The sequence below is a fragment of the Lissotriton vulgaris genome, unplaced genomic scaffold (genome assembly GCF_964263255.1).
Source record: "Lissotriton vulgaris unplaced genomic scaffold, aLisVul1.2 SCAFFOLD_811, whole genome shotgun sequence".
Lineage (NCBI taxonomy): Eukaryota > Metazoa > Chordata > Amphibia > Caudata > Salamandridae > Lissotriton > Lissotriton vulgaris.
The window spans coordinates 243,539-258,141 of record NW_028252708.1 but is presented as its reverse complement, the minus strand read 5'-3'; the positions used below and the strand labels follow the sequence as shown (position 1 = coordinate 258,141).

The window sequence follows — 14,603 nt, the reverse complement described above, 5'->3', positions numbered from 1 at the left end:
CTCTGTGTGTGTGTGTGTGGGGGCTCTGTGTGTGTGTGGGGGGGCGCTGTGTGTGTGGGGGGGCTGTGTGTGGGGGGGGTCGCTGTGTGTGTGTGGCTCTGTGTGTGTGGCTGTGTGTGGGGGGGCTCTGTGTGTGTGTGAGTCTCTGTGTGGGTGTGTGTGTGGGTGCAAATGCAATAGGTCTCGCATTTGCAAGAGATTAAGCTATTGGCATTGTAAATGACAATGCCATTTATTTATCTGTTTTCAAAACCAACACATAAATAAAAATGTTGTCATTTACAATGCCAATAGCTGTAACTGTGGCAAAAGCGAAACCGTTGCATTGTAAATGCTTGTTATTATTCGAGCCATACCTTTAGAATTTCCTCCAAGTTGCTTTAAAGAGCTAGAGAGAATGTCTGCTAGGTTCTTATGGCGCTATAAACGACACAGACGAATGTATAAAAAAATGATTTTACTTAAAGAAAGAGGAGGGTGGGGTATTCCCTATTTTCTGTATTATTACTTTGCTGCTGTTCTACAGTTTATGGGCCCATTAGTGATAGGCGATAAAGCAAGACTAGCTCCGTGCCACTCCCCTTCTATCTATGAATTAGCCATGGGAGAGGAGTGCAGAGCTTGTCTCACAAAAATAATTGAGCCTAGTTATTTTAAAAAGACGAGATTTAAGGTTCTAAATTCAGCATACATGGTGTGGAGATTAATTAAACGTCAAATAGGAATCCTGAATGTAACATTATATACACCTTTTGATGCCTCACACATCTTACCATCAATATGGCGAGTCAACGTGATGTCTAGATGGCGGATGAAGAGTATCTGATGGCTTGGCGATATAATCTCTAATGGGTCTCTCTTGCCTTTTAAGGATCTACAGGATAAATTCAAGCTATCTGGCTCTGACTACTTTAAGTATCTGCAAATTATTAGCCATATCAATAAATTGAAATCACCTCTAGATAGAATCCCTATTATTGACTGTTTGTATAAAAGAACCCCAATTGGCCTGTACTATAAACTGTTGCTGGAAGCTTGTCCTGATGATCTGGAGCTAACTTAAAGAAAATGGGCGGCAAAATTGGAATTGGAATCAGTTAACTTAGAGGAATCAATTAAATTAGCCAATGAAATTTTAATCACAGGACGCTCTAGATCACAACATTATATGGCAATATTTGATCTTTATTATACCCCCAGCAAAATCGCGAAATGGCAGACGGTGGTGGGAACATCGTGTGGCAGATGTGGGGAGTTTGCTGCAGATGCAACACATATGTTTTTTTATATTCAAAATTGAGGGAATTGTTTTCTTCTATTGAAAAATTTCTGACTATAGTGCTGCAGTCTAGCAAAAAAATGGTCAGGGGTTCTGCCCACTTAACCCTCCCATACCTGAGCAGGAGACATCCTAGGATAAAAAAGTAGCAGCAAAGGGTACCGAAGGGATTGATCAAAATTTAATTCTCGAACAAGAAGCAATTAATTCTCTTGTGAAACAGAAATTAAACATGAAATAATTACATATATAAATTCATCAACATATATGAGCTGGCATCAAGGGAAGCACAATAACCGACAATCTATCTACAAAATATCACATATACATATATACAAATATACAGCACATTTACAATATCAAATACCTATGTACCCCAAACATAAGATATATATAAACAAAATATATATATATATATATATCCTAATTCGGATCAGTGCCTCAACTCAATTTATAATGAGAGCACAAAACAATGGTAGTCCCAAGAGAAAAGCACCTGGGGGTCACTAAATCAACCCAGACTCTATTTGTGTTGGTGCCAAAACATAAATCAAACAAATTATTTGATGGTAACAAGGGACTCCAATTGAAATAAAAGATGTCGACGCGGTCGCGTTTCAGCCAGATGATGTAGGCTTCATCAGGACAATGGGTACTCTATTCATCAGGTCCTCGTGATGTCTAGGGCAGATGCCGGCAGCCAGCAGACATACTCGCCCACACAAAGGTGTGGGGTAGGGTAGGGGCAGAAATCACTCTCAAACCCCAATATAAGGAATTCACCCTTTATATATAACAACTGACAGTCCACTTGGATAAGGCAAGAGGAGGGCAGGCGTGGCTTGAATAACACGTCCTATGGAAATCCTGTGTAGACACTCCTTAAATTTGCTAAGGTTCTTCAATTTTCGTCCGGTCGACTACCCGCTCATCACCTACTATGTTCACATCCACGGCCTGAATGGTCATAGTGCTGCAGTCGGCAGTCTGCATTACGGTGGAATTAGTTTTGATTGGGGTAACATCTGACGCTATGCCTATAGAAAGAAAACAATTTCTATTTATTTGTATGGCGGTTGTTCGGTCTTGCATTACTAGTGAATGGATCAGCACTACCCCCCCCCACCCCCCCCCTCCTTTGAGACCTGGCGGGCGGGATTGCTTGCTAAATACAATCTTGAGATGGCTATATATAAGACTAAGGGGAGGAAAAAAGACTACGGGTTGAAAATATGGACACCGTTGAAGGTCTGGAATAAAGGGTAAAGGTTGTTTATAGCATCTGGATACTTAAAATTATGAACTGTTCGCTGTATTATTTGACAATATTCCACCTGTTTTCATTTCTTTTTCTTCTCGCTGTATATCATGTTATAATGTACTGCTTTGTTTCTTCTACTTGCATGTATACAAACACAAACTACTTAATAAAAAAGTTTTTTTTTTAAACGAAGCAGGTCAGCTATTGTTTTTCCCACCTAGTGAGATGTATTGTGTAAGAGGTTTTACATTTTTTTTAAATGTTTTTTAAAATTTGTACTGAATATTTATTTTACTAATGAATTTTTGCTATTTCTCATGTGGACCTTGAATGAGTTTCAAATCTTGAATAAACGTTTAGACTACAACGTGGGTAAATTCTAAAACGAGTCAGTGGGTGGACGTAAGAATGAGTGACAGAGTGCGTTCATGATTACCTACTGAGTGTCTCAGTTATTCATGAGACACTTAGTTATAAGGCAGACCTACTGGCATTGGCAATGCTTGTTTCTGTATGGAGAGAAAATATTTCTATCGGAAGTAAAAAGTACATTCTTTTCTTTTAAGCTCATGCCCTTGACAGATGTGCAGGAAATCTACCATGCCAAACCTAAGAGGATTACATTCTTTTGGAAAGTTTTATACAGATTCATCAAATGCTGCCAACGATATTAAGAAATAAAACTGTATTTTCAATGGAAACTGACCTTACGGTGACTACACAGGCGCATTGTTATGTTATGTTATGTTATTGTTATGTTATTTTTACTTATACCGCGCACAGCTGCCCCAGCGAAGGGGTGTCCTGGCGCTATGACAAGGTAAACACAACACAACACCGATAAAAAATCAGAAAGGCCATAGGAACAGCATGAGAGCTAAACAAATAAAATAGTCTTGATGGCACGTCTAAACTGAAGAAGGTCATCAATAGCCCGGATATGAGAAGGAAGAGAATTCCACCAATTCGCCGCTAGCACTCGAAAAGAGCGGCCACCAGCTCTACTCCGCATGAAGCGCGGAACCACTGCCAGATTCTGACCCAGAGATCTAAGGGTTCGCGAGGGTACATACAGTGTCAGCAGATTCTCCAGGGGAGACGTGCCCTTGAGGATTTTAACCGCAAGGCAGAGAACCTTGAATTTGATCCTCTGATTTACGGAGCGCCAATGGAGGGAGTGCAAAGATTTGGAGACCGAGCACCGCCTAGGCAGACCTATCACCACTCTGGCTGCAGCATTTTGAACTCGCTGCAGCCGGGTAAGTTCTGACTGATTAATCCCAGCCAAAAGCGAGCTGGCATAATCCAGCCGGGACAACACTGATGCTTGAACCACCAGTTGTCTGGTGGAGGCATCAAAGAATTTAAGGACAGGTCTAAGTCCTCTAATGATGCCATAGCAAGTAGCTGCCACCTTCTTGGTGTGACAAATGAAACTGAGGGTCGGGCCAAGCCAGACCCCTAGATTTTTTATCTCCGATGCTGGAGAGGGGGTCACACCTAGTTCAGAAGGCCACCACTTGTCACCCCACAACCCCGCCTGCTTGCCGAACACCATAACCTCAGTCTTCTTGGTATTTAACTGGAGACAGTTGGAATTCATCCAGTTGGCCACTGCCCGTAAACCGGCACGGAACCTGGGAGCCTCCATGTATGAGTCCCCACTCAACGTGACTGCCTTCCTGACAGTATAAAATATACAGCATATATGCAGAAGTGCAGAGTATAATATGCTATTTATTACGATTGTTGAATGCAGGAGGGGCCATGATTCACAAGAGGTAAAGCCTAAGCCTCAGAAAAGTTAATAAATAATATATTACACTCTGCTAATCTGCATATATGATTTATATCTTTGCATTTGTTTCATGTGTACCCTTTATCACAACAAGTATATAACCAAAATCAGGATTTAAGGGGTCACATTTGTGCAATGAAGTAAAATCCCAATAAAGAGGCCTCATGGCTGTCTGGACAATCGTTTCCCTGAGTGAAGTAACTATTACATGCAATAAGATGGGCTGAAAAAGGTGTTTTCACAATCCAGTTTTTCTTCTCTATGGAAATAAACTCAAATTTGACCATAACATTTATTAGTGCAGTAACTCTATAAATAGTTATTGGACTGTATTTGTATTTGTTTTTGCTGCCATGGTGTGCATATATATGATGCAAAAAACAAACATTTCCCCTATTATCCACTTGCGAAAAACTACAAAAGATTTTTCCAAAACCACCAGTCATTGCTTACGGCAGAGCCCCCAATTTACAAGCTCTATTACAGCTGAACTCAAGCACGCTGTAACAAATGCAGGGTGTTAGACCCGTCTGCTTCTGAGAGTCCCCTCACCACTATGATTTCTTTTGTTCCCCTGTACCTCCCAAAATTTGTAGCTTTTCTTTGTCTACCAGGACCTTTTGTGTGCTGTTTCATGGGGCTAGATGTTCAGTGACGCCCAGTTGTTCACAAGGTTTTTGGCACCTATTTACAAGGCACCTGGCGAAACCTGTGACATTATAGACTGGGATTGGCAACCTGTATGAATGGCCTTAAAATGGTGGTCATCCTTTTTCCTCATGTGAGTGACTCCCCTTGGAGCCTCCATGAACCTTGACCTTTCAAGGTTTTGGCGCCCTTTTACTTGGCGCGCATTCCTGACAATAATTACTTTATTTTCCTCAGGTACACAAAATGGCTGCTCTAGAACACCAGTATGGTGGCTGTTAGGGTCCCAAATACCTCTCAGAAGTGCCATGTCATTGGCCTAGCCCAAAGAAGGTTCTAGAACCTACTGGCACGAGCCAGCACCTCAGGGCACTGGCTATATAAGGTCCAGTCCCTGGCGGCCATTTTAGATGACCAGAAGACTAGATAGGATAATGATGTTCCAGATCTAGGTGAAGAAGGAGATTCCAGACTTGACACCAGATTGACACCTGCCCTGTTGACCCCTGAGGCGGCTGGTAGTGCGGGCAGTAGAGCAAGCAAGGGTCACTGGCGTGGATCCTGACTGGCATTCCAGTCAGCTGTGTGTGCGGTGACCTCGTGCCTACAGCGCCTGCCCAGCGAGTGCCTCGTTGTCCCCAAGAGACGGTGGCCGTGTTTGTGTGCCTCCCCGCCCCTCCCCCGGTGGTGAATTACGACAGACTCGGGTCGCGAGGCGAGAGCAAGTTCGCCGCGACCGCGAGCGTCTTCTGTGCCCCTTTTGTGACACGCGCCTCCAGCGAGGAGCTCGGACGTCTCCGAGCTCCACCGGCGTAGAGTGCTTCCTGCGCAGACTGAGGTGAGGTGGTGCGCCGGGGCGGGGAAAGGCCGGCCTTCGTTGGGCGGGACTACTGTCTCTGCCCCTCCCCAGTGAATCGGCGGCTGTAGCTGTGGGCGGGAGCCATCCCTGTTTGAGGAAGTCAGAGGGAGGTCCGTGGAGCCCCTGAGAACCCGTCGCTGGCGAGAGAAGTGCTGAACCCGACTGAATCGCTTTTCGATTGCAGCCGATGTGAGGTGGGCCGTTTCCTCAGGTGGGAAGCGGTGATATAAAGGAACGGTGAACCGGCATTTATTTGGCTGAGCGCGAAGATTGTGTGACCTCTTCGGCAGCCCCGTTCGTCAGTCTAAAGACTTTGAACTGGTGCCGCCTGAGTGCTAGCGGTGACAGAAACCCCTAGGCGCGCTTAGACCCCCACCGGCAAACAGAGATCTCAACCCGGTGGCAGCCGAGTGTAAATGAAGTGTTCACTGTCTTTCCTTGCCTTTTAGTTACACGCGCATAACCCCGTGTGGTTCTTAAAGAGTCCCAACACTCCTTTTGTGCCCAGAGAAGCCTGTGTACATTATTGGTGAAATCGTCATAAACTGTAAGAGTTATCTTTCCAACCTGAAATGTAATTGCAAATGTAATGTTCCTGAAGTATTTAATTGGTGGCAGCGATACCAGAATGAACCGGCGAATGTTTATTGAACTGAATCAGTATTTATTCTGCTAAACAGAAAGTGATATTTATTCTATTTATTGATGATATTTATTCCTGAGCTTATTTATTGTATTTATTCCAAAATCGAAACCCAGCAAATTGTGGCCAAAAGAAATGTATATGTGCTTTCCTAATTGATCCCCATTCACAACAGAGAATTTTTACATAAAGGAATCGTATTTTTCTACAACAGTGGTGTGGTGTCCTTTTTGGTGGTGGTACAAGGAGATATTATTGGGTCAGAGCCGGCTTAACACGATAGCCTTCACTTGCCTTGACACTTGAGCCAAGCTACCCCCTTTGTGCTGGGCTTGCCCATCGCAGGTCCAACACAGGGGTTCATGGCTGTGATTGTAAAAGGTTAATCGTATGAGAATACCTTTCACAAACATCCGTAACAAGTTCTCTTACGAGAAGGGCCTATGGAATAAGACCGCATCTAACATGTCGCTCAAAGGGGCATTATGTTATTCTGTGCCAACGGCAAAGCTGCAAAAAACAATATGTGGAGCAAACAGTGACTAATCTCTGTGCACGATTCAAGAATCAGAAATCAGCAATAAATACTGGAGTGCAAAAAATATTGAATAGTATCAAAAACTTTGCTTTTGAAGTTAAGCTTCCTCAGAAACAGTTATTATTTGATAATATGTTGATTCATGCTGGAATAGTTCCTGTATCCTTCTAGAGTAAGAGGTGCATGCGACTTTTGTTCGCCGTCCCTCTCGGTAGATCTTCGTCCTCCTTCCACCATCTCGCTCAGAGACCCCACTCATCTGGTCTACTTCCACCATCTTGGTCAGACACTCCAGGCATCCCCTCTACTTCTACTATCTTGGTCATTCCGCCATCTTGGTCAGACACTCCAGGCATCCTCTCTACTTCTATTATCTTGGTCATTCCGCCATCTTGGTCAGACACTCCAGGCATCCTCTCTACTTCTATTATCTTGGTCATTCCGCCATCTTGGTCAGACACTTCAGGCATCCTCTCTACTTCTATTATCTTGGTCATTCCGCCATCTTGGTCTGACACTCCAGGCATCCCCTCTACTTCTACTATCTTGGTCATTCCGCCATCTTGGTCAGACACTTCAGGCATCCTCTCTACTTCTATTATCTTGGTCATTCCGCCATCTTGGTCAGACACTCCAGGCATCCTCTCTACTTCTATTATCTTGGTCATTCCGCCATCTTGGTCAGACACTCCAGGCATCCTCTCTACTTCTATTATCTTGGTCATTCCGCCATCTTGGTCAGACACTCCAGGCATCCCCTCTACTTCTATTATCTTGGTCATTCCGCCATCTTGGTCAGACACTCCAGGCATCCTGTCTACTTCTATTATCTTGGTCATTCCGCCATCTTGGTCAGACACTCCAGGCATCCTCTCTACTTCTATTATCTTGGTCATTCCGCCATCTTGGTCAGACACTCCAGGCATCCCCTCTACTTCTATTATCTTGGTCATTCCGCCATCTTGGTCTGACACTTCAGGCATCCCCTCTACTTCTACTATCTTGGTCATTCCGCCATCTTGGTCAGACACTTCAGGCATCCTGTCTACTTCTATTATCTTGGTCATTCCGCCATCTTGGTCAGACACTCCAGGCATCCTGTCTACTTCTATTATCTTGGTCATTCCGCCATCTTGGTCAGACACTTCAGGCATCCTCTCTACTTCTATTATCTTGGTCATTCCGCCATCTTGGTCAGACACTCCAGGCATCCTGTCTACTTCTATTATCTTGGTCATTCCGCCATCTTGGTCAGACACTCCAGGCATCCTCTCTACTTCTATTATCTTGGTCATTCCGCCAACTTGGTCTGACACTTCAGGCATCCTCTCTACTTCTATTATCTTGGTCATTCCGCCATCTTGGTCAGACACTCCAGGCATCCTGTCTACTTCTATTATCTTGGTCATTCCGCCATCTTGGTCAGACACTCCAGGCATCCTCTCTACTTCTATTATCTTGGTCATTCCGCCATCTTGGTCAGACACTCCAGGCATCCTCTCTACTTCTATTATCTTGGTCATTCCGCCATCTTGGTCAGACACTCCAGGCATCCTCTCTACTTCTATTATCTTGGTCATTCCGCCATCTTGGTCAGACACTTCAGGCATCCCCTCTACTTCTATTATCTTGGTCATTCCGCCATCTTGGTCAGACACTCCAGGCATCCTGTCTACTTCTATTATCTTGGTCATTCCGCCATCTTGGTCAGACACTCCAGGCATCCCCTCTACTTCTATTATCTTGGTCATTCCGCCATCTTGGTCAGACACTCCAGGCATCCCCTCTACTTCTATTATCTTGGTCATTCCGCCATCTTGGTCAGACACTCCAGGCATCCCCTCTACTTCTATTATCTTGGTCATTCCGCCATCTTGGTCAGACACTCCAGGCATCCTCTCTACTTCTATTATCTTGGTCATTCCGCCATCTTGGTCAGACACTCCAGGCATCCTCTCTACTTCTATTATCTTGGTCATTCCGCCATCTTGGTCAGACACTCCAGGCATCCTGTCTACTTCTATTATCTTGGTCATTCCGCATCTTGGTCAGACACTCCAGGCATCCTGTCTACTTCTATTATCTTGGTCATTCCGCCATCTTGGTCAGACACTCCAGGCATCCTGTCTACTTCTATTATCTTGGTCATTCCGCCATCTTGGTCAGACACTCCAGGCATCCCCTCTACTTCTATTATCTTGGTCATTCCGCCATCTTGGTCAGACACTTCAGGCATCCTCTCTACTTCTATTATCTTGGTCATTCCGCCATCTTGGTCAGACACTCCAGGCATCCTCTCTACTTCTATTATCTTGGTCATTCCGCCATCTTGGTCAGACACTCCAGGCATCCTCTCTACTTCTATTATCTTGGTCATTCCGCCATCTTGGTCAGACACTCCAGGCATCCCCTCTACTTCTATTATCTTGGTCATTCCGCCATCTTGGTCAGACACTCCAGGCATCCTCTCTACTTCTATTATCTTGGTCATTCCGCCATCTTGGTCAGACACTCCAGGCATCCTCTCTACTTCTATTATCTTGGTCATTCCGCCATCTTGGTCAGACACTCCAGGCATCCTCTCTACTTCTATTATCTTGGTCATTCCGCCATCTTGGTCAGACACTTCAGGCATCCCCTCTACTTCTATTATCTTGGTCATTCCGCCATCTTGGTCAGACACTCCAGGCATCCTGTCTACTTCTATTATCTTGGTCATTCCGCCATCTTGGTCAGACACTCCAGGCATCCCCTCTACTTCTATTATCTTGGTCATTCCGCCATCTTGGTCAGACACTCCAGGCATCCCCTCTACTTCTATTATCTTGGTCATTCCGCCATCTTGGTCAGACACTCCAGGCATCCCCTCTACTTCTATTATCTTGGTCATTCCGCCATCTTGGTCAGACACTCCAGGCATCCTCTCTACTTCTATTATCTTGGTCATTCCGCCATCTTGGTCAGACACTCCAGGCATCCTGTCTACTTCTATTATCTTGGTCATTCCGCCATCTTGGTCAGACACTCCAGGCATCCTGTCTACTTCTATTATCTTGGTCATTCCGCCATCTTGGTCAGACACTCCAGGCATCCTCTCTACTTCTATTATCTTGGTCATTCCGCCAACTTGGTCTGACACTTCAGGCATCCTCTCTACTTCTATTATCTTGGTCATTCCGCCATCTTGGTCAGACACTCCAGGCATCCTGTCTACTTCTATTATCTTGGTCATTCCGCCATCTTGGTCAGACACTCCAGGCATCCTCTCTACTTCTATTATCTTGGTCATTCCGCCATCTTGGTCAGACACTCCAGGCATCCTCTCTACTTCTATTATCTTGGTCATTCCGCCATCTTGGTCAGACACTTCAGGCATCCCCTCTACTTCTATTATCTTGGTCATTCCGCCATCTTGGTCAGACACTTCAGGCATCCTGTCTACTTCTATTATCTTGGTCATTCCGCCATCTTGGTCAGACACTCCAGGCATCCTCTCTACTTCTATTATCTTGGTCATTCCGCCATCTTGGTCAGACACTCCAGGCATCCCCTCTACTTCTATTATCTTGGTCATTCCGCCATCTTGGTCAGACACTCCAGGCATCCTGTCTACTTCTATTATCTTGGTCATTCCGCCATCTTGGTCAGACACTTCAGGCATCCCCTCTACTTCTATTATCTTGGTCATTCCGCCATCTTGGTCAGACACTCCAGGCATCCCCTCTACTTCTATTATCTTGGTCATTCCGCCATCTTGGTCAGACACTCCAGGCATCCTGTCTACTTCTATTATCTTGGTCATTCCGCCATCTTGGTCAGACACTTCAGGCATCCTGTCTACTTCTATTATCTTGGTCATTCCGCCATCTTGGTCAGACACTCCAGGCATCCTCTCTACTTCTATTATCTTGGTCATTCCGCCATCTTGGTCAGACACTCCAGGCATCCTGTCTACTTCTATTATCTTGGTCATTCCGCCATCTTGGTCAGACACTCCAGGCATCCCCTCTACTTCTATTATCGTGGTCATTCCGCCATCTTGGTCAGACACTCCAGGCATCCTCTCTACTTCTATTATCTTGGTCATTCCGCCATCTTGGTCAGACACTCCAGGCATCCTGTCTACTTCTATTATCTTGGTCATTCCGCCATCTTGGTCAGACACTTCAGGCATCCTGTCTACTTCTATTATCTTGGTCATTCCGCCATCTTGGTCAGACACTCCAGGCATCCTCTCTACTTCTATTATCTTGGTCATTCCGCCATCTTGGTCAGACACTCCAGGCATCCCCTCTACTTCTATTATCTTGGTCATTCCGCCATCTTGGTCAGACACTCCAGGCATCCTCTCTACTTCTATTATCTTGGTCATTCCGCCATCTTGGTCAGACACTCCAGGCATCCTGTCTACTTCTATTATCTTGGTCATTCCGCCATCTTGGTCAGACACTCCAGGCATCCCCTCTACTTCTATTATCTTGGTCATTCCGCCATCTTGGTCAGACACTCCAGGCATCCTCTCTACTTCTATTATCTTGGTCATTCCGCCATCTTGGTCAGACACTCCAGGCATCCTCTCTACTTCTATTATCTTGGTCATTCCGCCATCTTGGTCAGACACTCCAGGCATCCTGTCTACTTCTATTATCTTGGTCATTCCGCCATCTTGGTCAGACACTCCAGGCATCCCCTCTACTTCTATTATCTTGGTCATTCGGCCATCTTGGTCAGACACTCCAGGCATCCCCTCTACTTCTATTATCTTGGTCATTCCGCCATCTTGGTCAGACACTTCAGGCATCCTCTCTACTTCTATTATCTTGGTCATTCCGCCATCTTGGTCAGACACTCCAGGCATCCTGTCTACTTCTATTATCTTGGTCATTCCGCCATCTTGGTCAGACACTCCAGGCATCCCCTCTACTTCTATTATCTTGGTCATTCCGCCATCTTGGTCAGACACTCCAGGCATCCTCTCTACTTCTATTATCTTGGTCATTCCGCCATCTTGGTCAGACACTCCAGGCATCCCCTCTACTTCTATTATCTTGGTCATTCCGCCATCTTGGTCAGACACTCCAAGCATCCCCTCTACTTCTATTATCTTGGTCATTCCGCCATCTTGGTCAGACACTCCAGGCATCCTCTCTACTTCTATTATCTTGGTCATTCCGCCATCTTGGTCAGACACTCCAGGCATCCTGTCTACTTCTATTATCTTGGTCATTCCGCCATCTTGGTCAGACACTCCAGGCATCCCCTCTACTTCTATTATCTTGGTCATTCCGCCATCTTGGTCAGACACTCCAGGCATCCCCTCTACTTCTATTATCTTGGTCATTCTGCCATCTTGGTCAGACACTCCAGGCATCCCCTCTACTTCTATTATCTTGGTCATTCCGCCATCTTGGTCAGACACTCCAGGCATCCCCTCTACTTCTATTATCTTGGTCATTCCGCCATCTTGGTCAGACACTCCAGGCATCCCCTCTACTTCTATTATCTTGGTCATTCCGCCATCTTGGTCAGACACTCCAGGCATCCCCTCTACTTCTATTATCTTGGTCATTCCGCCATCTTGGTCAGACACTCCAGGCATCCTGTCTACTTCTATTATCTTGGTCATTCCGCCATCTTGGTCAGACACTCCAGGCATCCTCTCTACTTCTATTATCTTGGTCATTCCGCCATCTTGGTCTGACACTCCAGGCATCCTGTCTACTTCTATTATCTTGGTCATTCCGCCATCTTGGTCAGACACTCCAGGCATCCTGTCTACTTCTATTATCTTGGTCATTCCGCCATCTTGGTCAGACACTCCAGGCATCCTCTCTACTTCTATTATCTTGGTCATTCCGCCATCTTGGTCTGACACTTCAGGCATCCTCTCTACTTCTATTATCTTGGTCATTCCGCCATCTTGGTCAGACACTTCAGGCATCCTCTCTACTTCTATTATCTTGGTCATTCCGCCATCTTGGTCAGACACTTCAGGCATCCTCTCTACTTCTATTATCTTGGTCATTCCGCCATCTTGGTCAGACACTTCAGGCATCCTCTCTACTTCTATTATCTTGGTCATTCCGCCATCTTGGTCTGACACCCCACTCCTATCTCGTTCAGACACCCCACAGATACGGTCTACATTCTCCTTCCAATATCTCAATCAGACACCACACTCATTAATTCTATCGAAATCCCTATTAACCACTTTGGACAGACATCTCACTCATCCTGTTCACGATCTCCATCAGAGTCTTAGATCTAATTTACCCATTTCGCTAGGGCACCTTCTCAATTTTGTCTACTTCCACAATCTTGATCAGACATTCCCAGTTATCCTGTCACCTTCTACCTTTCGTTGTCACCTCATGACTTCTTTCCAATGTTTCACCCATATGAATCCAAATGGAACATATAGATGGCCTGCCATAGCCCTCTAGAGACCACCACCACCAGGCGCAGGGTGAAACGTCTCTGATATGGTCTGTTCTGATATCGTGACGGTATCCCTTCATTCCTCCCACCTTACATTCTACAGCGGACCATACCTGCCGCCGCGACCGGATGGCACACTCTTCAAGTGTCTCTGCAGCTTCATTTTTACCCTGACGTCGATATAGTGCGCCCAGGTTCCGCAGGGTGGTGTTCACCGTTGGGCTGTGGAGATTAGGAGGCAGGGTGAGAAACAGGTCATGCAGAAAGGCAGGGCTCAAGCATTCATAAAACACTTTTTTAAATTAGCAATAGATGGAATAACTAAGATTCTGTATCTTCAAAAGCAAAGTGACGTTGAACCCTAGCAGCATACCTTCAGCAAAAACACAGATTCCTCAGTAAAATCGACAGATGGAACACCATGGAACAGACAAAGAAGCACAGAAAAACAATCTTTGGAAAGAGTCAGAGAATAATGTCATTCATGGAATACACTGTTGAAAATATTCCACGAAATGAGAGCAGCTGCAAAGCACACTCATTGTGTGACTCATGACAGCTGAATGTAGATCACACTTCCAACCTCCTTTAACAAGAAAGCAAGCAGAAGACTGCAGCACGCTTCATAGCCTCTTCTCTTTGGGGTGACATATGGAGGGCAGATCTTTACAGGAAACAGGAATAACTCCTGGGCTGCTCATGTCTGCAATTAGCCCTCTGGCAGTGAGGTCATTGTACACAGGCAGGACAGAGCCGAATGCCAGACTCGAGAGGGTCTTTTGTAACAGACAGGAAAGTATGGCATACTGCAAGGGATGGTACTGTGATCAGAGAGTAAGAGTGAATTATACAGCTAAAGGAAAGCCCTGGCACAAGCACCATCATGTTAGGAGCGTTCATGGTGTGTTTACTGAAGCACTTGCTGACTTCGGTTGGCCAGAGAGCTTTAAATGAGGGCTGAACTGAGATGTGGAAGGGTGACTGGCTATCATGCCACTAGATAGAGGGCAAGAGAGAGATAGAGGGAGGGCAAGAGATAGAGGGAGGGCAAGAGATAGAGGGAGGGCAAGAGAGAGATAGAGGGAGGGCGAGAGAGAGATAGAGGGAGGGCGAGAGAGAGATAGAGGGAGGGCGAGAGA

General features: G+C 45.5%; 1 protein-coding gene across 2 annotated transcripts in view; it reads right to left on the bottom strand.

Annotated features, from left to right (window-relative positions):
• The window catches only part of LOC147662067 (kinesin light chain 1-like), a 427,072-nt gene that overhangs the window by 175,214 nt on the left and 237,255 nt on the right, over positions 1 to 14,603 (bottom strand). For both annotated transcript variants that reach the window (XR_015305983.1, XM_086951131.1), the window contains exon 12: positions 13,578 to 13,686. Coding sequence is in view for 1 of the 2 variants with exons in the window: in XM_086951131.1 (XP_086807257.1) it covers positions 13,578 to 13,686 (109 nt within the window). In the remaining variant the exon portion in view is untranslated. The remainder of the gene's footprint in view (positions 1 to 13,577; positions 13,687 to 14,603) is intronic.